This window comes from Sarcophilus harrisii, chromosome 2 (genome assembly GCF_902635505.1).
Source record: "Sarcophilus harrisii chromosome 2, mSarHar1.11, whole genome shotgun sequence".
Classification (NCBI taxonomy): Eukaryota; Metazoa; Chordata; class Mammalia; order Dasyuromorphia; family Dasyuridae; genus Sarcophilus; species Sarcophilus harrisii.
In genome coordinates, this window is record NC_045427.1 from 489,441,206 (window position 1) to 489,464,705 (window position 23,500).

The window sequence follows — 23,500 nt, forward strand, 5'->3', positions numbered from 1 at the left end:
TTTCTCTCCTAGACCTGCTCAGCACTAGTTACTCTCATCTCTTTTTTCTGTCTTAACCCTTTGGTGAACCAGTTCAACTCTGTACTTCCTGTTCTCTTACATATGTTACACATAACATTTATAGTACAAAATTCCAGTTTTGCATCTTTAGCTTCTTTTCAGACAAATCAGACTAGCTATCCAGTAAAACTCAACATGTCTAAAACAGGACTCAATCATCTTTTCTCATAAATCTTACCCTTCCTTGTCTTCTCTACTACAGTGGAGGGCAATACCATTCTCCCAATCTCTTAGATTTACAACTTGGGTATCATTTTAGATTTCACATTATCACTTCCCCATCTAAGCTATTATCAAGGTCTGTAGATTTCACCTTTGTAATATTTCTCCATTATGCTCCCTTCTCTTATCTTGACATTGCCACCACTCTGATGCAGGCCCTTATGACCTCATGCTTGCACTATTGCAGTAGTCTGATTACCTCAAGTCTTTCCCCAGTCCACTTCATCTTCCACTCAGCCATCAAAGTGCTAAAGTGTGGGTCTATTTATATCACAGAGACACACATATACACAGTCCCACACTCCCTCTCTTTCCCCTTCCCCATAATTCTGTGAAATCCAGTGGCTTCATGTCATTTCCAAGATCAAATATAAAATGTCCCATTTGGCATTTATAGCCCTTCTTAACCTAGAGCCAATTCCTGCCTTTCCATCTTTTTAAATTTTCCACATATTCTTCCATGTAGTAACACTGACCTCCTTGTTTTTCTGTGAACAAGATACTCCTCTCTAGGTATATTCTTTGACTGTCTTCTCTGCCATATACATTCTTGGCTTCCTAGGCTTCCTTTAGAACCAATTAAAATTCTGTCTTCTACAGGAAGCCTTTCCCAACCCTTCTTAATTTTAGTACTTTCTCTCTTGTAATTATTTCCTATTTATTCTTTACATAATTATATATTCTGTATATATTTATTTGCTTGTTGTCTCTTCCATTCGATTGCATGCAAATTCCTTGAGGGCATGGACTGTCTTTTGTTTCTTTTCTTTTCCCATTGTTTAACGCAATAATTGTCACATAGTAGGATTTAATGTTTATTGACTGACTTAAATGATTATGGAATAAATAAATAGTAAAGGAAATCAGAATACCTCATAGAGTCCAAACTAGTTTTTTAAGCCCTCTTCCAAATACTACTCTCTTTTACTATTTTTGAAAAAGAAATGTGTTTCAGAGAATAGAATGCAGTTTTTGTCTTGCTCTTATACATGAATCTCTTTTTAGATTCTCACAGTTGCTTGATACATGGTTCTAGTTACATGGGTTTATTTTATGTTAGTTAATTTTTCTCCCTAGCCCCAAGTTGCAACCTTAAATGTGCCTCAGAGTTGAATGCCTGACCTTATCAAATTTTTTCCCATATGCTGCTAATCACATGAAAGATGAAAGAATATAGATGTATCACTGAAATTTGTTCCCTCTACTATAGCAATAATTTTTTAATAATACCTTTTTATTTTTAAAATATATGTAAAGATAGTTTTCAACATAAACTCTTACAAAATCTTGTGTTGCAAATTTTTCTCCCTCCCTTTCCCACCTTCTCCCCCAGACGAATAATCCAATATATATTAAACATGTACAATTTTTCTATACATATTTCCACATTTATCATGCTGCACAAGAAAAATCAGATCAAAATGGAAAAAAAAATGAGAGAGAAAAATAAGCAAACAACAAAAATGGTGAATGTGATTCACATATGGTCCTTACAGTCCTTTTTCTGGATGCAGGTGGCTCTCCATCACGTGTGTATTGGAATTGCCTTGTATCAACTTGCTGTTGAAAAATCCACAGTATTGATCATCACATTATCTTCTTGTTGCTGTGTACAATGTTTTCTTATTCTGCACATTTCACTTAGCATTAGTTCATGTAGCTCTCTCCAGGCCTTTCTGAAATAATTCTGCTGATCATTTCTTATAGAACAATAATATTCCATGACATTCATATACCATAATTTATTCAGCCATTGTCCTGTTGATTATGGCAATATTTTTAAAAGGTTGCTAGTAGTGGGTCAAAAATTTTATAACAATAAGTGGATCTTATTTCCTAGAGTCTTGATTTTCAGTGAAGAAATTAAAACTAAGAATAATGCATTGAAGAAAAATATAATCCTAAGAGAGAATAAAGGAAGAAAATAGGATTTGTATATACTCCTTTGACTTTAAAACTATAGAAAGTCTATAGACAATAAGGAGTAGGAATAAATAGCTAACTTTGCTTCTAAAATATTCATTATCTATTTTTTACTTTTAGGTACCTAAGAAGATTGCATTTCAGCTTAAAGAAAGGAAGGTGGAATGCAAAGGAAGAAGAAAAGTTAATTGAATTAATAGAAAAATATGGTGCTGGTAAGTTAGTGCTTGTGCTCTCTTTTACTATTTAGCAGGTTTGAATTCATTTGCATTTGCATTAAAAAGTTGGGAAAAGCTATAACAGCAACACTACTTTGAATTGAGAAATATATCACAGTTTACAGCATGTTCCGTTTGCCATTTTGTGTGCTACAGTTCTCATTTCTGAGTAGAGAATGGAGGTTCAACTGTTAGGCACATAATTTCAAATCAGCTCAATTAAATTCAGGAAATCTTGCTTTCTGCAAGCTTTGTCTTAATCACTAGGGAATACAGAGATGAACAGACACAGTCCTTGCTCTCCCACCTTGGCATCTACTGGGAAGACTGTCCAGGGAAAGAGGTGGGAAATTTTTGATCTGATATACTGAACAGAATTCACTTCCAGTTTACAAATGAAATTAATTAATGATGTAGGGAGGTTTTTTTCTCTTCTTAATTCTGTAATTGCCAGAACTTGGGTGAAGGGTGAAATTCTTAAGTGAGAAGATTTTCCTTGCTGTCCCTTAGCAGGTTGGCCACTAAATCTGGGCCCTAATTCACTTGTGTTTCTCCAATCAAATTGATTAGAGCTGATAGAGCACAACATAGCTGTTCCACATGAGACTCTAACAGCTACTTTTTAATGTTTCAGAAAGCATAAAGCCACTCACTGGAAAGTAATACTTCCAGTATAGATTCTTTTGCTCTAGTTTGTAAGCTGTAGTTCCTCAAGAAAGATTTTCTATGTTTTCTTTGATGTTGTTAGGTCACTGGGCAAAGATAGCCTCTGAATTGCCTCATCGGACAGGCTCCCAATGTCTGAGCAAATGGAAAGCCTTGATTAGGGTAAGGTGTGGGAGTTGTGTGATTTTGTTTTTTTTTTTTTGTTTGTTTGTTTTTTTAATATATTGCTTTGCCAACACCTAGGAGCACATAATCTGACAAGGAAAGCTATTTGTGGTCTTTAAAACTGGAAGGGAACTTAGGCAACATTCTGGAAAAATGATGGAGCAAAGGAGCAGAGGCAAAGCTTTTTAATTCTGCTGATCCATAAGCAAAAGAGTCTTTGCTTATGCCAAAACCCCTTTGGAGTTTTATAGCTTGACTTTGAGTTAGGATATTGTGTCATGCCTCTGCTCAAACTACCAAGTAGCTTAGCACTGACATTGCTGCTTTAGAAGAGGGGCTATTCAGATACAATCCTGATGGAGGCTCTTCTGAGGAAATCCTTTGCTCTTGTAATTCCTTTTTGTTCAGAACCATTTGTGAAATTGGGCTTTACTGTTGTTTTTTTAGGAAATGAAGTAGGAATATAGACTGGAAAAAGGTAAACACTAATCCTTTCTTTCCCCACAGAAAAAGAAGAGGCCCCGAAAACGGCAGAAGTCCCGGAAGAAATACAGCTCTAGCTCTTCCAGCAGCAGCAGTAGCAGTGAGGATGCTGAACTGGAGTGGCATAAAGACCTAGAGAAGGAGAAAGATGCTGAAGGGGCACTAGAGACATGCCAATATACAGTGCCTAACATAGATACATGGGTCCCCACTGGACAGAGTCACATTGAGTTATGGAAAGACCCAGGAGGGGACTATTCCAGATCTTCCACTATTTCTCCTTGGCTTTCCAAAGCATCTGTGTCCTCTAGAGTAGCTGCCAAAGAAGGTAGTAAGACAATTCCAAATATAGCAGTGGCAATGAGAAGGGATTCCATCTGGGACAAGGACACTTTGAACCCCAGCACTGTCACTGTGAATACTGAATATACAAATCCAGCTGATGTTGGTCTAGAGAAGTCGCAGGAAGAATTAGAAGAGGTAAGCCATATGACCAGCCTTCAGATGTAGCAGTGTGTACTATAGCAAACAAGACATTTCATTATGTATAAAAGTGAGAAGGAGCTTTTCATATTTCTTGATACTGATTCTTGAGTTTAGACTCAGTATTTACTGAATCAAATCTTTTTCTTGTAGATTGGAGAGAATGCAGGCATTTTGTTCCCCTAGGTATAAAGTACAAACTTCAGAAATGTAATGCATATTTTTTATACATAATACAGTAGTGCGTGGGAAAGTCTTGCCTATCTAGAAAGATAAAAAGTATTAATTGCAATATAGTGAATGAAAGGTTTTTGTACAAGTTGGTGAATAAAACTAGCTACTGTTTTTTTTTCCTCCTCATCATGTTCATTTGCTTTTTTGGACTAGGCCTCCAGAACTGGAAAACGTGTCCTAAAAGTTGCCCTGAATGATGTGAAGAAGGTGATAAGGATCAATACTTGTTTGGAATACCAGAAACTGGTAAGGCCCCTTATGCGTGTTTGATTTTTTTTTTTCCTTTTTTGCTTTTACTAAAGATGTCTAGTTTTCATATTGTTCAATTTCTTCCAGCTTTACCTTCTTTCTAGTCATAACTGTAACAAAGAATATGCAACCTATGTTAGCTTCTTTGCTTAACCTACATTTGAGTGTCCTTTAAAGACTCTCCCATTTTGGATTTATTCTGTGCTCGGACAGATTTTTTCCAACGATTATCCCATTTGTATGAGAAGGATGGTAGGCACGAGATTGGTTTGTGATATAATAGGAAAAGAGATTAGGACAGCAGGAATTGGGAGTGGAAGGTATTTTTTGTTTAACAAACACCACCACCATCACCTGGGCCTGGAGGCTGTGATGGTTGTTTGTCTTTCGTTCTTGAAGAAGACCCTGGCATCAGGGAGGGGATACCATGTCGTGCAAATGAGTTGTATTTAAGGGAGGGAGGGCTATACAAGATCACCTCATTTGGAACTATGCTAAAAAAGTTATCAAACTGTGCATACCCTTTAACCCAGCAGAGTTTCTACTGGGATTATATCCCAAAGAGATCAAAGAACCTTTTAGTTACATGGGGATAGTGTGAACAATGATGTCCATTGGTTTCCTAGGCTTCATTGTATGAGTGTACCACATATTTACTGTCAGACTAGATGTTGATACACGAGCATTTCACATCAGCTGCAATAATTATTGCAATCCCTACAGGTGTTAAAGTGTTTAGCTGACTGGCTACAATACACGGAGGAAATATTAAATGATCCTCAGCTATACTATGAGCCCTAGGTTTCATTTTCCTTTTTACAATCGGAGGTTTAACAGGAATCGTTCTCACCAACTCATCCCTGGACATTGTTCTTCACGACACATATATGTAGTAGCCCACTTCCATTACGTGATATCTATGGGTGCCATCTTCACAATTATAGGAGGCTTCGTCCACTGATTCCCACTCTTCACAGGCTACATACTAAATGGCATATGGGCAAAAATCCACTTCTCTATTAATGTTTGTAGGCGTCAATATAACCTTTTTCCCACAGCATTTCCTAGGACTTTCAGGCATACCTCGACGATACTCAGACTATCCAGATGCTTACACAGCATGAAACGTATTATCTTCATTCAGCTCCTTTATCTCTCTTACAGCCGTCATCTTAATAATCTTCATTATCTGAGAGGCTTTTGCATCAAAACGAGAACTTTCTTCCGTAGAATTAACTACTACTAATATCCAGTGACTATGGTTGCCCTCCCCCATACCATATATTTGAGCAACCAGTTTTCATTAAAGCTTAAAACGAGCAAGAAAGGAAGAAATCGAACCCTCAAAAAGTTGATTTCAAGTCAATCCCATAACCATTATGACTTTCTCCAAAAGATATTAGTAACAACCATTACATAACTTTGCCACAGTTAAATTATAGGTTTGAGCCCTGTATATCTTATCATGCCATATCCTATACAGCTGGGCTTTCAAGATGCTACCTCTCCCATCACAGAAGAACTCATATATTTTCATAACCACACACTTATAATCGTCTTCTTAATTAGCTCGCTAGTACTTTGTGTTAATTCTCATGCTCACAACAAAACTAACTCACACCAGTACTATAGACGCCCAAGAAGTTGAAACTATTTGGACAATTATACCTGCAGTTATTCTAGTCCTAATCGCTCTCCCTTCCCTCCATATTCTTTATATAATACATGAAATTTTCAACCCATACCTTACAGTTAAAGCCATAGGCCAAGAATGATACTGAAGCTACGAATACACTGACTACGAAGATTTGTCATTTAACTCATACATAGTACCAACCCAAGACTTGATTCCCAGACAGTTGCGACTTCTAGAGGTAGACAATCGAGTAGTTCTTCCTATAGAACTTCCAATTTGAATGTTAATCTCATCAGAGGATGTACTCTACACATGAGCAGTACCTTCTCTAGGGCTAAAAGCAGATGCTATTCCAGGATGATTGAACCAAGCCACTTTAACTTCCACTCGCCCTGGAGTTTATTTTGGTCAATGTTCAGAGATTTGTGGATCCAACCACAGCTTCATGCCCATTGTACTAGAAATGTCGACCCTAAAATATTTTGAAAACTGGTCGCACATAATGCAAACATCTTTGAGAAACCAATATGATACTTAAGTATTAGCAGAGCTTATTATCTCCTCAAAGCCATGCCTCAATTAGAAACATCAGCTTGATTTCACGTTGCCGGCCTAACCATCATTAGCATTTTCTGCTTATTCCAACTCCAATTCATCAGTATTGAAATAATTTATATTTATCCTCCAGAAGAAATCCTCAAACTCCCAGAAATTCCATTCCCTTGAGAGAAAAAATGAACGAAAATCTATTTGCCCCTTTCATCTGCCCTACTATTATAGGCATCTCTACCTTACCTATTATTATACTTTTCCCTTGTCTAGTTTTTTATAACACCCAAGGGCTACCTAATTGAATCCAAATTCTACAAATCTGACTTATCCGACTCATCACCAAGCAAATAATAACAATACATAACAACCTTGGTCGAACATTTAATGGTGTCCTCCAGGCTCCCGCTCTGCTGATAAACCACCCCCAAATTAAAAACTACTTAATGCCGTAGCAATCATTGGAGATGCCGTGATATGAGGCCAAACAGCATTGTTACCATCACAAATGCCTCTATGAAAAGCATGGTTGAGCTGAATTAGGAACGAATGGGCCTGAAGTAGCAACCAGTAGCCAGTCAGAGGAGATAAGGTTCGTCCACAGATCATGGGCTTGCTCTGAAAGATTATGTGTCTTTAGATGGCGGGTTGCTGATCTCTCGTTGAGTGGAGGAAAAAGGTATTCCTAAAAGTAGTGGTCTGCTAGAGGAAGTAGCTTTGTTGATCTTTATTCATGGATGTAATGTCTATGTACGCCAGCATATTATGTCTTATGTAATATATACATATTATGTATTATGTACTATTATGAGATATATTAGGTAAAGATATGCATGTACTTGTTGGTTTTTAGTAATGTTTTATATTAATGTATTTAGGACTGTTTACTTAATATGTATATTATTATATGATAGTGGACTGTAAATGTATGCTCTATATACATAAATATTTATAATTACATTAATGTATTAGTACATACTTATATAGCTATCTAAATCATAGTATAAATATTTTATATAAAAATGTAATTATAATGGAAAAAATTTGCAAAAAATTTAATACTGAGATGGTATATAAATTGAATTTTGCGACAAAAAAATAATTTTTTGACGCAGGAAGTAGTTTAAATAGAATATTGGCTTTGGGCGTTGATGGTGGGGCATAATGCCTTCTTCCTGATGGGTCCTAGGAAGGGGTTTTACCTTCATAGCTGACTTACAAGGCCAGTATTTTGATTAAATTACTTGGACTCTTCATTTAGGTTTTAGTATATAGTTTTCAAATAGGCCTGGGACAGGCATAAGGACAAGGATTAGTAGGAAGTAAAGCATAGAGGCTAGTTGGCCGATAATGATATATGGTTGCTCTACAGGTTGGCCTCTGATTCAGGTAAGTGTGATTAGATTAGCAGATTCAGAATAAGGTTTGGGATACTGGACTGAATATCATGCTTTGTCGGTTGGCTGTGTGAAGTAGGAGGATGATTAGGAGGATTAGGATGGATGCTAGTAGAGCGAGGACTCCACCTAGTTTATTGGGGATAGAGTATAGGATTGCATATGCAAATAGGTAGTATCATTCTGGTTTGATGTGAGGGGGTGTGTTTAGTGGATTTGCTGGTGAGAAGTTATCTGGGTCTCCCAGTAAGTCTGGTAAGAATAAGGCTAGAAGGAGGAATATGAGGAGGAGTAGTATTAGGCCTAAGGCGTCCTTGATGGTGTAATAAGGGTGAAAGGCGATTTTGTCCAAGTCTGGGTTGACCCCTGAGGGGTTGTTAGAGCCTGTTTCATGGAGGAACAGTAGGTGAATGATGGCTAGTGCTGTGATGATGAAGGGTAGGATGAAGTGGAAGGCAAAGAATTGGGTGAGGGTTGCTTTGTCTACTGCGAAGCCACCTCAGATTCACTCTGCTAAAGTGGTGCCGATGTAGGGGATAGCGGAAAGCAGGTTGGTAATTACGGTAGCACCTCAGAATGATATTTGACCTCAGGGAAGTATGTACCCTACAAATGCTGTAGCTACAACAGTGAGGAGTAGGATTATGCTGATGTTTCATGTTTCTTTGTAAAGGTAGGACCCGTAGTAGATTCCTTGGCCCACATGTAGAAAGAGGCATATGAAAAATATTGAAGCCCTTTTGGCGTGAAGGTTATGGAGAAGTCAGCCGTGATTAACATGGCAGATGTGGGCTACAGAGGAGAAAGCAGTAAGGGTGTCTGAAATGTAGTGTGTTGCTAGGAACAGGCCTGTAAGGATCTGGATGATTAGGCATACTCCTAGTAGAGACCCAAAGTTCCATCAGGCATGGGAGTCTGGGTTGTGCTATTATTGTGAGCTTAATAGTACATTTTTGGGGTTAATTGTGTTTTTGATCTACTTGGGGAAAATATTAGTAGTGTTTGGTTATAATGCCGCTATGGCTACTGAGGAGTACCCTGAGAGCTGGGTGGGTAATTTGGTGGCTTTTGGTATGTTGTTGCTGACTTTGTTAATGGAAGTAATTTGATTTATAGTGTCTGGTGAGGTTGAGGTAATTACAGCTGTAGAGTTGTTTGATTCGTTGGGTGATTATTGTGTAGGTCAGGATTGAAATGGGGTATCTTTATTGTATGGTTGTGGGGGTTGGGCAATGGTATTGTTAGGTTGGATTTTATTTATTACTATCTTAGTAGTTTTGCAAGTTATTTGAGGTCTTTAATTATATGATTAGGAGAATTAATGTTATGGAAATTATGAAGGAGAGAAAGTAAGATTTAATAAGTCCCTTTTGGGTAGAAGTAGTGGCAGAAAATACGGAACTGTGTAAGTTAGCTTGGCCTTTTGGCCCTGTTTTTTCATGTCATCCTAGATCAATGAGTATGGTAGCTATGTGTTGGCCTAGTTGTAGACTTGCTAGTGGTTTTAGTCGGTGGAAGATATGTGTATCTGAGTCCAGTGGCCAGATATAGGTCGGGATAACTGGAAATGGCCCTGGATGCAGTGGGAGACCTGGCCTTTTTAAGCTCAAGTTTTCAACAGGTCTTAGTTTGACACTGAGGCCATTTCCATTTAGTGATTAAGGCTAGGTGGCAGTTGAGACAAAGAATCTCCTCTTTCACCCTAGTGCAAAAAAAAGTATAAATAAACAAACAAGTCAATGGATCTGGGAGGGGAAGACCCTTAGGATTTCTGGCCAAAGCAGAAATGACTGCTATTTATATTCAATCTAAGTCAATCAGAGTCCAAACAGTGACCAAATGGGGCTTGGCCTAGAACCTGTTGGTGGCCAATTGGAATCAGATTGGTTTTGGTTTAAAGTCTGGTCTTTAAGAAAAAAATCTAGACAGTAAACCCCAAAATATCTTGAGAAGTTTCAGAGTACAAAAGAGCGAAAAAATGCTTTTAAGAGCATCTGTAGGTAAGAGTATGATACCCTTTGTGGGCAGAGGGAGGGAAGGATCGTCTTCCAACTGAGCAATTCCAATTTGTGGGTCAGCTATATCACAGGCCTTTCCTACAACTCCAGCATTTCTTATCCATACTCCCTTTGTTCTGGCCTTGCCTCTGTTTCTAGCATCTGGGAATAATTGGCTATATAGGGCATATGTATGCTGACCAAATTAGTAGTAGTCAGGATAAAGTAGGAACCAATTTCCCACTCTGTTCTTCTGACTTTGGCTCAAGTCCATATTTGGAACTTATCCCAGATAAAAGAATCACACTGGAGGTTTGGAGAGACTGTCTTATTATATATGTCCTAACAGTTTTTCCAAGGAGTGCTGTGGTATTATAATACAATCCTAAGAACCTCTCCACCCACTTCCTGCTTTGTAGAAAGAAAGGCTGAAGAAGACCCATCTGTTCACCTCATCCCTGGTATCCAAAATCGATAGTGGAATGGCCATAGAAAAAGTGGTGCATGTATGGCACAAAACTTTTCTGAATAGACAGCGGCAACAGAAGCTTGGCATACAGAGGAAGAAGTTGGATCGCAAGCTCTTGATGGCTGTGACTCCCTGGGTGGGTGATATCATCATCCCTTGTTGGAGTTCCAAGAAGACTGCTACAGTGCAGACTCGAGGTACCACATAGGGGTAAGGGAACAGGGGGTGGTCAAGGGTTTTTTTCTTCTTTAGGCCTTTTCCAGGGCAAGAGGATGTTCCAGGGCAAGATGGAGTTAAATGATAAATATCATTTGGATTGCTGCTTATAGAAATCAGAAGAATAGGTGATTTGATGAGATAACTTTTTAAGAGAATACACATCTTTCTAAGATTCCAAGAATGTTTTAAGAAAATTGAAATTTTGGAGGGAAACCCTAAACACGAAAGAAGAAATAACAAATCAAATTCCTGGGTGATCAAAGTAATGAGTATGCATGAAATTATATTGTGTACAGAATGTTTATAGGGTTATAGGATTTGGAATAAGAAAGGGGCCATAGATATCTAGTTCAGCCATTCTCTGAAACCTGTCTGAAACGAGAACCTTTTCAGGTTCCACAAGGCCAAAACTATTTTCATAATAATACTAACATGTTTTCATTTTTAAGACAATAAATATTGATAGACATGACCCACATAAATTATAACTTGGGGGAACGAGCCTCAATAATTTTTAAGAGTGTGAAGGGGGTCTGTGACCTAAAAGTGTTTTATCTTAGTGTTTTATCTTGTCAGATTTAGGGGGGGGTCTGTATTTCCTTTCCTTAAGTCTGCTTCCCTTGCTGATTTCAGTTCAGTGAGGAGCTGAAGTTGAAATCTGCAGGGGGTGTGAACGACTTGGACAGGTTCATAGTTTGGTAATTTTTGGTCTCTTTAAAGTTTCTGGGATCTAGAACCAGGGGATCATTATATACTTCAACAACAATACTGTATGATGACCAGTTCTGATGGACCTGGTCATCCTCAGCAAGGAGATCAACCAAATCATTTCCAATGGAGCAGTAATGAACTGAACCAGCTACGCCCAGAGAAAGAACTCTGGGTGATGACTAAAAACTATTACATTGAACTCCCAATCCCTATATTTATGCCCACCTGCATTTTTGATTTCCTTCACAAGCTAATTGTACAATATTTCAGAGTCTGATTGTTTTTGTACAGCAAAATAACGGTTTGGTCATGTATACTTATTGTGTATCTAATTTATATTTTAATATATTTAACATCTACTGGTCATCCTGCCATTTGTGGGAGGGGATGGGAGGTAAGAGGTGAAAAATTGGAACAAGAGGTTTGGCAATTGTTAATGCTGTAAAGTTACCCATGCATATAACCTGTAAATAAAAGGCTATTAAATTAAAAAAAAAATGAAATTAGGGGAAAAGAAAAAGTTTCTGGGCTCTAGCATTACTTCCAATTACTCCTGAAGCTGAAACCCCACTTGAACCTCCCGCCTTTTTTTATGAGCCAAGGAGCCCCTCAGGATTGTTAAAAGAGAGAGATTTTTTTTGTCTGCAGTTAATTTTTACCTTGGATTTTTTCCTTTCCACAGCAGAAGCCATCATGACAAAGTTGCAGACTATCCATCTGACAAGTACACCTGTGTTTACATTGTTTATTCAGGTAAGCACAAGTTGGCTTTGTTTTGATGAGCTTTTGAAGTTTACATCTGTTCTCGAAAGAAGCCACTTGTAAAAGTGATCTGATACTAGTTGAAAATATTAGAGGTTTCATCTTGCTATTTAATGCCTCAGTGCAGAGTCAACAACTTCTGGACTTCCCAATCCACTATCAAGTTAAAGAATATTTAAAGCAGACAGGCCTAGGGCATAACCTCAAAAAGACAAGGGGAAAATAAGAGGAAGGGATGGGATAGAGGTTTGTGGATCTTGTACTAGGGAGATACTAGTGCCAAAAATCATCAGAAGTCATGTCCCTAGAACTCCTGTCTTGTCATAAAAGTGCAAATGAACTTGAAAGCAAAGCTGAATAATTGAGCCCATCCTTAGAAGTCAGGGATCTAAATCCAAATTGGATACAGTAGAGCGTCTTGTAAAATATAGGTGCATTCCACCCAAGGACTTCTGGTGTCTGCAGGTTCTCTTCTAATAGCTTCCTAATTGGTCTCCTTGAATCTAGTCTCTTTTCTCTGATTCATCCTACATACAGCTGTCAAAATTATTTTATTGAAATGCAGTTTTGAGTGTTAGTCCCTTGTTCCAAAGGTGAGTGGTTCCCTGTTACTTCTGGTTAAAATACAGTCTCCCTGGTCTAGATTTTGAGATCCTACAGTTTGATTCTAATCTACATTGGTCTCTTACTTTACATTATTCTTCTTCACATATTTATGTTTTAAACATTTAGACTCCTAATTATTTCCCAAACTGAACATTCCATCTCCAGCTGCTGTTTGCCCATGTCATGTTTGGTGCATGGAGTTCACTCTCTTAGCTTCTCTTCCTGAGACTACTTATTTTCCCCTGGATTCAGTCTAGGTACCACCTCAGGGAAGCCTTCCTTGCTCCCTGTGGCTATTGATGCTCTCTCCGTACTGAAATTACCACGTGTTTCCTCCTCTGGATATGTTTATTTCTTATGCTTCCTCACTACCCCAAATATAAATTCCTTCAGGCAGAATCTGTTTTCTTTTTCTTTCTTTTTTTTTTTTTTTTTTTTTTTTTTTTTTTTTTTTTTTTTTTTTTTTTTTTTGCTAGCATTTTGTTTTACAAATAGGCATTAAATTTTTTTTTTTGGTATTTGATCAGGTCACTTTTGTAGGCAAAATGCAAGACAGGTTTGTTTTTTGCAAAACTCTTTTAAAAAATTATTAACTTTTCATTTAATCAATTTTTTTTCTCCTCACATTCCAACCCTCTTCCCCCTTCAAAAAGAAAAAAACTTGGAAGAAAAGACTTTTACAACATATAAGCATAGTCAAACAAAACATTCTGTCCCCCAGCCCCTAGCTTAAGATTTGTTTTGCTTATGACTAACCTCTCTTTGAATCTACTTCCCTCTTATTCCCCTTTCCTTCTCTCTGTTCCCCCTCCTGTTGTATGTTTACATCAAATTATTTATGTATGTGTATATTCTAATCCTCTTTGACCAGTTTAAATGGAAGGGAGATACAGTTGTCATTTGCTGCCCTCATCTCTTTTTATTGTATAAGCTTCTGTTTGTACACCCTGATAATGGGAGGTGTTTCCCTAGCTTTCTCTTCCCCCTTTCCCCAATATATTTTTCCCCTCTTTTTCTTTATTTGCTTTAAGATCATTAAGATAAATCAAAACCACTCCCATATCCTTTATTCCTTCTCTAACCCCTATTGACATTATAGTTTCTCAAGAGACGCTTGCATGACTCCATCCCCCATTAGAATGCATACACTTCATCCTTATAGTCTTATCCAACAGCTCACTGTTTGTGGTTTTCTGGATTCATGTTTCTATTTTGGAGTTTCTACCAACTCTGCTCTTTTCATCATTGATGTTCACATGTTCTGTTTCTTTAAAAGTCTGTTCTTTCCTGCCCCCCATAGTATTAGATTCAGTTTGAAGTGGTAAGTTGTTCTTGGGTGTAGGCCTGGGCCTTTGCCTTTTGAAACTTTCACTTCACTCGCTTGTTCTAATATGTCTGGGTAGTTTTCTTTCATGATTTCTTGAAACATGCTGTCTAGGCTCTTTAATCATGGCTTTTAGGTAATTCAGTGGTTTTAAATTCTAGGTCACTTTATTTTTTTGTATAAAATAACCTGGTGTTTTGTTTTTTTTTTTTTTTCCAGCCTTTTGACTTTGTTTTAATATTTCTTGTTGCTTCCTAGAGTCTAACTTTTCTTTTGTATATTTTAATTTTCAGGTGAGGTTTTGTAGTTCTTTTGCAGCACTGCAAAAGTCTTCTGTTTCCAATTTTGCTTCCATAGTTATGTTTTTTTAATTGTTTTTCCTCTAGAGGACTTTTTTATTTATAATAGATTTTAATTCTTCATTTTGTGTTTTTCTTTGAGTCTTTACTTTTAGGTGTTTTGGAATTAATTTTTGGAGTTTGTTTCTTGGCCATCCTTCCTGGCATCACTTTTTTTTTTTTCTTTTTTGGTGTTAACTCATTCTTCCATCCTTTCTTCCCAGATTTGGATTTTGTGTTAAGGCTGGGCTCTTCCAACTTCTGGTGAGAATGGCGTTGCCTTTTATTCCCTTGGCCCATCTTATCTGATGTCCTTTTGGCATCAAAGCAATGGCATTGTGGCTGTCTTCTGTTCCCAAGGTTTGGCTTCAAGATCTTCTTTCTTGGGTTCAAGAGACAGTGCCTTGACCGTCTTCTGTACCCAAAGTCTGGCTAGAAGCAGCATCTCAGCCCCTGCACCCAGGAATTACACTGAGATCTCCATCCCCTCTCTAGAATCAGAGAGACAGGGTTGAGGGCCTATTTTACTCCCTGGATATGACTCTCTGATCACAGCTTTACCCCTCTTCCATGGTGGTCCACCCTGGTCACTTGCCTGAGGTAAAATTAGTGATGTTATGCTAGAAAGATGATCCTCTAGTTTCTCCATAGATTTCCTGTCACTACTTAATCTGATATTTCCAGATCTTTGTTGGAAGAGCTGAGTTACCCTGCTTTCTCCTATTTCATTCTCTTGGTTAGTCTCCCAACTTTTGCAGTACTTTCAGGGACCTTGTTTTGTCTCCCTTGAACTTACTTTTGTATCCCTGATCCCTTAATTCAGGAAGATCTGAAACTGAAATGTCCAATCATTGACGTCTTGCCCATATTGAACATTGTGGGTATTATATAAATCCTAGCAGGTATATTATTATCTTTCACCACTTGGCAGGATAGGTTTTGGCAGGCCTCAGTTATCAGGTCCATAGGTCATTAGGAGAATAGTTCTTGCCTTCTTTTAAAACTGACTAATGTGATTTGCCTTTAGTTGTTTCAGATTGATACTGATGGCTGTCTTAAGGTGATTGGAGAGAGGAAGACCAAGCAGTCAGAGCTGCTTTTGGCAATTAGTGGAAAGCCACAGCGACCTCAGCAGGTAAAGGGGCAGAGAGTGGAACAGTTGAATTTTACTTTTTAAAACTTGAAGCTAAGTAACTTGACTACACATCTTACTTACCTGTACTGTCTCTTCAGAATGGGCATGGCTATAACCAGCTGAATGAATCAGGAGGTGGGCTGGCGTAAAATGGTTCTCAGATGCGTCAGTGATACCTCTGGGTATCAGCTGCCTCATTTGTGAAATAGAGAACCTCCCCTACTTGCCTGCAAGTGGGTGATCCAAGCAGTTCATCTCTTAGGTTTTCTCCCCAATCTAAATTCTAAGATTTATAAATTCCATTTCATATTGTTTAGAAAGAGGAGAGGAGTGTCTAAGGATGGCTATTTGGCAGTTGGTGCCTTTGTGCTATCCTGTCTATCATCCCAGTGAATGTGATTGTATCTGAGTAGTTCCTAAATGATCATGCTTATCTTCTCATTCTATAACTTGAAAGAATTTTTCTGTAAGCTGCAAACATAGAAATGCTTTGACAGTTAACATTTTTAATTAGTTTGCATCTCTCCTGTTTTTCTAGGCATCCTCCAGTTTACAGAAATCTTCAGGTACAGTTATATTTCTCCTTGATTCTGTCATGCACATCTTGCAAAGGAATTTCCACAAATAGAGTTTGGGTTTGTCACTGAGCACTATAGTTTAATGACTCCTAGTATGTGGTCCCTTTCCTGACCTTCTTTCCACCCTGGGCAACCAACCCCTGGTGATGTTATCTCACATTAGTAGGGTTGTGCTAGACTTCAACAAGGGTTGGAAATAGCAGCCACCCATTCAACATCTACTAAGGTCTCCTCTGCACAGTATGTCATTCATTACCTCCTGGGCTCCTTCTTTTGACCCAGAGAAGGAAAACTGTATCTGGGACTAAAATCCTTTTTTTTTTTTTTTTTTTTTTTTTTTTTTAATTAAAACTTTTTATTCTTCAAAACAGTGGACAATTCTTCAACATTAGCCCTTGCAGTTTTCTGTGTTCCAATTCCCCCCCCCCCCCCTTCACCTACGCCCTCACCTAGATGGCAAGTATTCCAATATATGTTAAATATGGTAGAAATATATGTTAAATTTGATATATGTATACATATTTATACAATTATCATGTTGCACAAGAAAAAAAAAAAGCAAAGTAAAACGAAGCAAATAACAATAAAAAGAATGAAAATGGCTATGTTGTGTGGGATTTAAGTCCTTTATCATCCTGATACTGCTTGCTTTAGCAAAATGATAATGGAGTTTGAGTTCCTGCATTAGTTGTGTTCATCATGAGCGAGAATGACTTGATGCTCACTTTTCCATGATAGTGTTTTACATAATCTCAAAATAATTGGTCTTTGGAATGCTTGGTGAGGCTGCTATATTACTTTTTTTTTTTTTTGACTCACACTTGGCTTAGACTGAGATTAAAGTGATATTCCCCTTTTTGAATCCCCATTGGAGACATGAAGCCCAAGAAACATGCTGAATTTGCAGGGAAGTCAGTTTAGGAATAAACATTTGAATTGGTTAACATATTTGGAGTTTTAAAAACTAGATAGGCCTATTTGACTTAGATATCTTCCTTCCTTCCTCTCCCTGTAACCAAAAAAAGGAAAAGAAAGAAAAATTTTAACTGATTGTGGGACAGCTGTGTTTCTTAATGTGTCTAGTCCCTAAAGATAATAGGTAATAAGCATCTGCTATGTGTACCTACCATTAAATTCTTTTCAAGACTTGAATGATAATTACTCCACATTTTCTCAGACATGGTCATACACTTGTTAAGATACTGTCCTTTTAAATATATATAGAAGAATTGCATCTGTTTAACATATTGTGCTGCTTACTGTCTAAGAGAGGGTGTGGGGAAGGAAAGGAGAAAAAATTTGAAACACAAGGTTTGTAATGGTGAATGTTGAAAAAAATGCATATATTTTTAAAATAAAAAATTTAAAAAAAAAAAAAAAAAAGATTTGGTCCCTTTCAAATTTGCCCCATTCTACCCCAGATCTCAAGCTCAGTACAGGGAAGAAGCTGCCTTCTCCCATAACTAGACTCTAAGCTCCTTAAGAGTAAAGATTCTAGTCTATCTTCTCTCTCTTCCACAGTACCTGTTTAGGCCTAAACGTACAGTATGTACATAATTGGTACTTGTTGAATAAAGGTTTTAGAGGTTCTCAGTTTTAAATAAGCAGAAGCTTCTGAGATTCGATTATGGTCTGTCTGTCCTTGGTCTGTATATTCATTCTCTCTCTCTCTCTCTCTCTCGCTCTTTCTCTCTCAGGAAGCCTTTTGATGAAAGGCAAAGAAGCACAAAGGAAATCTAATGTCTCCAAGATGAAAGATTTACCAGAGGCTGCCCAACCAGGGCCAGTGGTGTTACCAGCTTCTTTAGGCCCCAGACCAAAGCCCAAGACTGTCTCAGAACTCTTGAGGGAGAAACGACTCAGGGAATCCCAAGCCAATAAGGCCTTGGAGAGCACAGTGATCCTTGCCCCTCAGGTGCTGGTCACCCCACCTGTGATCCTTCAGCAGCCTCTGCAACCACTTCTCCCTTCCTCTCTTTCCACGGCCCAGCCACTGGGATCAGGGTCAGCTGGGAAACCAGTTGCTGTGACTTCAAGCCCAGCAGCCACATTCCAAACACCTTCCCCTATCATAACTTCTACCAAGTCCCCTCAGAAAAATTCTATCACAAATAACTCTGGAGCCTCCCAGGGAAATGAAGTAACTGTGGAAGAGAAAGTAAATAGAACAGAGGGAACCTCTGCCCCCCAAGTTGGGGTCCTTACCTTAGGCCAGTCTTCCTCATTGATGACGGCTGAAGGGCACTCTGCATCGGGCGAGAGTCTGGGCCCCAGCGCAGCAACTAAACTAGACCGAGGAGTAAGCCAGATTTCCACCAGCACAGGGCTAACTGGCCTCTTGTCTTCCCAGGTCACCACCACTTCAGGGAAGCAGGAACTGCCTAAGGTACCTCCTTTTCTTGCTCCAGCTCAAGTCTCTATGCAGCAGTCCAAACCCATCAGCCTGGTGCCCACCCTTTCAGTTCCTACCTGTGGCACACAGGTTGTCTCCAGCAACATTTTGCCTATCACATGGGTAGTTACTACACAAGGGCTTGTCCCTATGTCCATGTCAACCTTTGTAGGCCTCCCTGGACCAGGCAAACCAGTTGGAACCCCTGTTCTCCCCATCCTGGGGGGAATAGCCAGGAATCAAGCCACCCTAAAGCTTTTGCCTTCACCCATAGTGAAGCAGAGCCCTAGGGCCCCTGAACCAAGCCCCACTTCAGCCAAAATTCCACTTATTGCCAATAAAACTCTTAAAGAAGATTTGGCTTCAGAGGTAGTTGAACCAATCTTTCCAACACATCTTCCCACCACAGTTTCATCAGATACAGGAAATCACTCAGAAAAAGGCAGTCTTCCTGGAGATAAATCATCTTCTGAAGAAGGGAAGACAGATTTCTCTCCAGCTGAGACCCAGTCCCAGACCAAGAACCCCACAAGTCAGCCAAGGGTAGAGCCCAATGGCTGCTACTCTGCCCCCACCCCAGAAGCTAAGAGCCCAGTTACAGTGAATACAGAAGGCCAGGATCCTTTACAGAAAGGCCTTTTACTGGAGACAAAAGATAATTCTGAGAATGGCAATTCTGGGAAATCATTTCCCACACCCACAGGGACATCTAAGCCCATTACTCAGCAACAAGAAGGGATGACTGCCCAAGACAATCAGCCCAAAAGCTTGGAGCCTGGGAAAAGCATTCTGGATCTGAGCCTCCTCTCATTGGAGAATGAAGCTTCTGTAAGGGAGTGGCTCAAAGGGAAGCAAGGTGTCTGCTTGCCCCCACTTCAGAGCACATTGCCCTACCTGCCTCCCTTTTTGTGCAATTTAAAGACCCTGTCAGGACTTCTGCTTCAAAAGAAATCTCTGGAGCAGAGAGCAGCTACCATAGTGGCACAGGGAAGAGTCCAGGACAAGACTGATGTGTCTGTACAAGATGTTCAGGCAGTTCGGCACATGGTACAAGAGCAACTTAAGGAGAACCCTGCATACCTCCTCTTGAAAGCCAGATTTTTGGCAGCTTTCGCCGTCCCAGCTTTTCTTGCCACTTTTCCCCCACCTAGGGTCTCAACCACCCTGTCACGGACCATGGACAGAAACAGTGGAAGCGAGGAGGAAATGGAGGAGCAGGAGAAAGAGTGCTCTCCGTTAGAGAACAGGCCCAAAGACAGGGATTGTGGTGGAAATGAACAGCTGGTAAACATGCTTAGAGATACCCAGTCCACCCCAGAGGCCATGTCCTCTAGCCAGGTAAGCTCAGTAACTGAACAGGAAAAATGCTTCAGGGAGTGTAATGTCATGGGAAGAGAGGAAGAGGAGGAATTCTACTTCTTTAAGCCATAGTGGGTTCCCATCTGCCACCCTGATAATCCTGTTAGATCAAGGAGGGCAGGAATATTTTCCCAATGTTTTTGTCCAGTTTTGTTTCCTTTCTATACAGACCAGATCTCAACTATGACCCAAAGCTATTAAGGAGTGACTGGGAATGGGAAACAGTCTTGTTTGAATACTGTCTTCATGTGTCTGTGATTCATTTTTTTGGTTGTTGAAGAAGCAGCAGCCTGTTCCAAACCCACCTATATTTGTACAGGCATTGCCTCCAGAATTTAGCTAGGATTTAAAGATGAGTGAGCGTTCTCCACCTGTGCAGAACAAAAAGCCTCATTAAGGTCTTTGATAATCAATGCTAGCTTTGGTCTACTAAAAAAATCTTTTAAGGGAAAGGACTTTTTTTCCATCTGAATTAGAAACACAGTATATAAATTGAAGATTTTCCCTCATAAATCTTTGTTCTTTTTTTTTTTTTTTAAATAACTTTTTATTGACAGATAAACCTTTGTTCTTAACTTTTGAATTATTTCTCTGGCAACAGTAGGGGCATTTTTTCCCCCCTTTTTTCTTTCTTTGATTTAGATGTATTGTTTATTTTGATTTCTCTATTATTAAGTAATTATTTAGGAAACTGGATTTAGAAGTGAAGAGCTGTATCCAACTCCTAGATTCGTTACTCTCAGCTCCTCTACTTTACTCCATTCTTTGATTAAAAGGTGACTCCCTTTTGCCAATGCCAATCCCTCTACTTGTACTTGTAATTCCATCCCTTCTGTCAACTTCAGCAGATTGCCCCTGGAATTAATCTTCTCTATCTCTCTATTCTTTAATCTTTCCCTGTCTGTTGATTTCTTCTCTGCTGCTACCTATAAAAATGTGTAGGTTTTCCATCTTTAATAAAAACCCAAAAAACATCTCTTATCTTGATTCTTCTGTATATCTCCTCAGTACAGCCAGGTGCTTGCAAAAAGTTGTCCATGTTCCTAGCTCTTAGAATCTTTATCAACTGACAGTTGTAGTGATTTGTTCAAGTTAAAGTTTCCCTTTTTCCTTTGGTTACTCCCTGTCAGTAGGAGGTAATATGCTTAAACTTCAGGAATATGTGTAGATTGCATGATTTGTGTTTTGATAGGGAAAAAGGGGAAAAGTGGGGCAATTTAATGGTGTAATGAGTATTAGATTGACAATGAAGAGACCTAACCAGCCATCATTAGCTCACTTGGTGATCTTGAGCACACCATGTCTTTCCTTTCTTTTCTAACTGGAAAATAAAGGGGTTAGACTAAATTATCAGTTGGGTTCCTTTCGCTTATAATTTGTTAATTTTTTAAATGTAATTCTTGCTCTTCAAGCAGTGTCTTACTTATTCACTAATACCTTCAGGTGATTTGTGTTTTTCCAATATCTAGTCCTGGTTTATTGCTGATATTTAGCTTGAATTCTGTGTTTGTAATTCTAGTTTTCCCCTTGAGATTAAGCACATTTTCCTGGTTCCATCTCCAGAGTAACTTTTCCCTGAGGTATTTGGTTTTGGAAATGAAATTCTAGAAATGTCCTCCCTTAGCATTTTCCTAGGTGGCCAGAGGAGAAGAAGCTCATTGTCCTGTGTCATTCATACAAGCTGTAGTTTAGTGGCCTCATACTCTCTCAGGACTGTTGTGAAAGAGGAGGCCAGGATCAAAAACTTGCCTCATCACTGTCTTTGAAGGTTTTTTTTAAGATATTAGTAAGGGAGGCAATAGTCAGTTAGGAAAAAACCTCTCTTAGAAATACTTCTCTAGTCACCTCACCTTCTTTTGCAGAAGTAAGGGACTGTTGGTATAGAATGCTGCATGTATTTTTTTCAATAGATTGGTTAGTTTTGCTAAACTGATCTGCTCTTCATTTGTTGTTGTAAGGAATAACTCTCAGGGTAGAAAAGAAGATTAGGATAAATTGTGAAATATAAGTAATCTGATCCCTAAAAATCAATTTTAAAAATTCTTTTTAAATCACCAATAAGAGAGTGGTATTTCTCCTTGAAAATCACCTTCTTCAGGTCAGCATTGCTTCAATACAGATCTTTGCAAACTTGGATATCCCTGAGCACGAGAGAAGGGAAGATGTTTTTCTCTTCTCTTCCAGTCTTCTGTTTATCCTCACTAGCTTCCCCCAACCACCAAACCTAGACCTGAGGTGCACCTACAGCTCTAGATTCTATTTGTAGAGGAGAGACAGAGAACTTGGAGGGCATTGGGCCAGATCTTGTTTTTCTTGTGGCCTTGCGCTTTCCTTCTATTGTCCCCCTTGTCACTCTGGGACCTCTGATCACTCACTGTTCTGTGTCTCTTTAGGGCTCCCATCCTATCCCAGAAGCCACATCCAGTAACCTGGATGCAGCAGATTGTGACGTGCTGAAGACTAGAAATGCCATGCATGCCAGAAAGCGAATGAGGAGGGTGTAAGAAGGGGCCTAGAGGTAAGTTTGAAAGGTCCTGAACACAGAAATAATGGTGCACTGGTGTCTTACAGCTTTTCAAGGGTTGTACCATTATCCTTGTTCTCCCTCCCCCCACCTTAACCCCCTTTTTGCCATCACCACTATGCTTTTGGGAGCAGATAAGTTCTTCCCTTAAAAAAAATCCCACTAATACTTTCATAAAATGAGGGAGAGGAGATCTGAGGCCCCACTCGATGCAATGCCTTCGGAAATTTTTTTTCTGTTCTTACACTTACTTTTAAGTTTCCTGTTGCAGGGACTTAACTTTGAGTCTATGAAGTTGGCTTTTAACATTTTGACTAATGCATTTCAATTGTATTCAATATGTAATTCCCTTGTGATTCTACATATTTTATTTAAATTTAATAAAAACATTCTGGCTTCACCTGATTGCCAGAGAGGAGGTCTAAGACACAAAAGTTTTGGGGAACCTTTTTGGATAACCAGTTTGTCTGGAGCTGCTTGTCTAGCACAGTCCTTAACAATGCATCATCCATTCTGTAATCTTGCTTGTTTTCTGTATTTATAGGCCTTGGCTTTTGCTGACGGCATTGTCTACAGGTGTGGGAGCAACTGGATGGAAGCATTTTAGTCATCCTTGGGAGCCCCTGTATGTTCTTCTACTGCAGGATTCCTGGCCATGAAAACTGCCTTCAGATCTAAGGAAGTCTTAAACTTGCTTAAAGACCTTGCAAAAGTTAGAAAAAACAAAACCAAACCCAAGAAACCATGAAGGATAGGAAAGCTTTTTTCTTATGAAGGTTTCTCTGTACAGGCAGCATTGAC

At 38.9% G+C, this 23,500-nt stretch overlaps 1 protein-coding gene across 1 annotated transcript in view; it reads left to right on the forward strand.

The window, feature by feature from the left end:
* The window catches only part of SNAPC4 (small nuclear RNA activating complex polypeptide 4), a 48,205-nt gene extending 24,771 nt beyond the window's left edge, over positions 1 to 23,434 (forward strand). Inside the window, exons 14-24 of the mRNA XM_023494350.2 lie at positions 2,326 to 2,420; positions 3,172 to 3,251; positions 3,762 to 4,217; positions 4,608 to 4,700; positions 10,702 to 10,948; positions 12,364 to 12,434; positions 15,739 to 15,846; positions 16,385 to 16,412; positions 18,122 to 20,154; positions 22,569 to 22,693; positions 23,244 to 23,434. Of these exons, the coding sequence (XP_023350118.1) occupies positions 2,326 to 2,420; positions 3,172 to 3,251; positions 3,762 to 4,217; positions 4,608 to 4,700; positions 10,702 to 10,948; positions 12,364 to 12,434; positions 15,739 to 15,846; positions 16,385 to 16,412; positions 18,122 to 20,154; positions 22,569 to 22,679 (3,322 nt within the window). The 3' untranslated portion in view covers positions 22,680 to 22,693; positions 23,244 to 23,434. The remainder of the gene's footprint in view (positions 1 to 2,325; positions 2,421 to 3,171; positions 3,252 to 3,761; positions 4,218 to 4,607; positions 4,701 to 10,701; positions 10,949 to 12,363; positions 12,435 to 15,738; positions 15,847 to 16,384; positions 16,413 to 18,121; positions 20,155 to 22,568; positions 22,694 to 23,243) is intronic.
* The last annotated feature ends 66 nt before the right edge of the window (positions 23,435 to 23,500 follow it).